At 58.3% G+C, this 2500-nt stretch overlaps 1 protein-coding gene across 2 annotated transcripts in view; it reads left to right on the top strand.

Annotated features, from left to right (window-relative positions):
• Positions 1 to 2500, top strand: part of LOC113803317 (uncharacterized) — a 132128-nt gene that overhangs the window by 90556 nt on the left and 39072 nt on the right. For both annotated transcript variants that reach the window (XM_070113670.1, XM_070113669.1), the window contains exon 3: positions 1297 to 2500. This exon is cut by the window's right edge and continues 167 nt beyond it. In XM_070113670.1, coding sequence (XP_069969771.1) covers positions 1297 to 2500 — 1204 coding nt within the window. The remainder of the gene's footprint in view (positions 1 to 1296) is intronic.

Raw genomic sequence — 2500 nt, forward strand, 5'->3', positions numbered from 1 at the left:
GTGTGTGTGTGTGTGTGTGTGTGTGTGTGTGTGTGTGTGTGTGTATGTGCATACTTATATACTTGTCTGTGTGTTTACACTTGTGTTTCCTCCAACAGTATAGCCGTCTTTAATTAAACGCCTAAACTTACAAGTGCATCCTTACGCCTACTCCTTAAATAAACAACAACAACAAAATAAATAAATAAATAAATAAAAAACTTCAACACACCCAAATGAGGGAAAAAAAAAGTCCCAAAAGCAGCGTCCAGGAACCAGGAACTGCGAAACCCGCGCCCAGCCATCCACACGGCACCGCGGGACCGAGAGACAGTCTTCACAAAGGCCGGGATTCGAGCCGTAGCGAGCGGTGTCACCCTTGGCCAGAGAGCGTCGGTGTCAGCAGGTCGCGGGTAGACGTCAGCCAGGGTGAACTCGCCGTGTCAGCGCCAGGGAGGCTTGCGTCAGCTCGGTTAGTCAGCCGGGGTTGAAGGAGGGTTGTGTTGGGAGTCCCACAGGGCGGGTTTGCAGGCAGTCGATTTCGCTTCTCTTTAAAAACTGTGTCGTGCTTATTATTATTATTATTATTTATTATTATTATTATTGTTATTATTATTATTATTATGATTATTATTATTATTATTATTATTATTATTATTATTATTATTATTATTATTATCATCATTTTTTTATTATTACAATTATTATAATTATTATTGATATTATTATTATTATTGTTCCTTGTTTGTTGCCCTTGTTGCTTCGTTTTGTAAAGTAAAATAGGGTTGAATGAATGAAACTATTTATTTCTTTGATATTAATAACTATTATATATTCTATTTTGATAAAGTATCATTTATTTCTTTGATATTAATAACTAAACAAATTATACCTCACTAAATGAATGAATAAAGAAACAAAGAAGGAGAGAGATGAGCAGAGAAACAAATAATTGGTTAAGTAGGTCGCGAACGGACACGGTAGCGAGAAATCCCTACAAGATACCTATTGTGTATTCGGTAAGTAATGGTAATGGGTTAATGAGTGCTTTGTGTGTATTCAGCGGTTACCTGGCGCTTGTTCGGCGGTGGTAAGTGGCGGTGATGGGTTGGTGGGTGATGGGTTGGTGGGAGATGGGTTGGTGGGAGATGGGTTGGTGGGTGATGGGTTGGTGGTTGGCGGGGAGCGAATACCTGGTGTCAAAGCGGGTGATCTGATTGCCTGATGACGAGTCCGAGCGAGTGCTTACCTGGACAGCGCTTGATTGATTGATTGATTAATTGGATGTCTAACCTTCCTCTCCCTTCCCCCCCGCAGGCGACGAGGCCGACTACGAGTGCTTCCCCGGGGGGGTGTCCGCTCCCACCGCCCTCATCCGCGACAACTTCCGGGGCTTCTGCAGCACCATGCTGGGGTCCTCCTTGTCCCCTCCCCCTGGGGTCCCGCCGCCCCGCCCCCCGCCGCACAGCCCGCCCCGCAGCGCGTCCCCCGAGTATGAGGCCGTGCGGTCCAAGCCGCCCGCGTCGCCCTCGCGTCTGGAGGAGGAGCTGCGGGCGGCGGGTGTGTACTTCCGGCGGCCAGGGTCCTCCCCGCCGCGTCTGGCCCGCCTCAGGAGCCACACGCCCGCGAGGGGGAGCGTGGGCGAGGCGGAGGCGGCGGCGCTGCACGCGCTGGACGCCTCGCTGGCTGGCCAGAGCGGCTCGTCGGGCGAAAGCTCCCCCGCTCAGTGCGACGCCGCCCGCGCCTGCGCCCGCACGCCTCCCAACGCCGCTCCCGCGCGCCTCTCTCGCCACGTCGCTTCCCTGCCGCCCGTGTCCCCCGCCCATCCCGCCAGGGGCGGCCTTAGCCCCGGCCAGCACGACGCGGAGGCCCGCGCCCCCACCGCCCGCGCCGTGCTCAGAACCCCCGCCGTGCCGGGCGCGGACGCGGCGAAGGGCGGCGTCTCCGGGGGCAACCCGCGCCCGGAGAGGCCGCCCGTACTCGCCAAGCCGAACGTGGGTGTCGGCGGCGCCCGCACCGTAGTGACGTTGGGCGGCGAGAACGCGCCTCCCGCCCGCGCCACCCACGAGGGCGCGATGGAGAACCTGAACCTGATCGAGGAGGTTTACGTGGACACGCGGCCGGCGCCCGCGTCCTCAGTGTTCATGCGGGCGTACTACCCCGGCGTGCACTACACGCCCATGGGCTCGTCCAAGACGAGCGCCAAGCCGCCCCCGCCCGCGCGCAGGTCGTCGCTGAACCCCGCGCCCAGCCGGAGGGCGGCCCTGGAGGAGGGCGGCTCTCTCGCGCCCGGCGACAGCGACAGCGGCCACGAGAGCGGCGCCACCAGCCCGTGCGGCACACTCACGGGCGACGACACGCAGTCCCCGCCGCCCTCGCCGCCCCACGCCCACGCCCACAAGGGGCCCGCGCCGCCCGCGCACCTCCACGACCTGTCGTCGTCCGGCCCGGCCAGCCACTCGCGGTCGCCCAGCCTCCAGTCATGCAGGGGCGCCGCCGTCCTGGAGGGCGAGGTGGGCGT

Source organism: Penaeus vannamei, chromosome 34 (genome assembly GCF_042767895.1).
Source record: "Penaeus vannamei isolate JL-2024 chromosome 34, ASM4276789v1, whole genome shotgun sequence".
Taxonomy (NCBI): domain Eukaryota; kingdom Metazoa; phylum Arthropoda; class Malacostraca; order Decapoda; family Penaeidae; genus Penaeus; species Penaeus vannamei.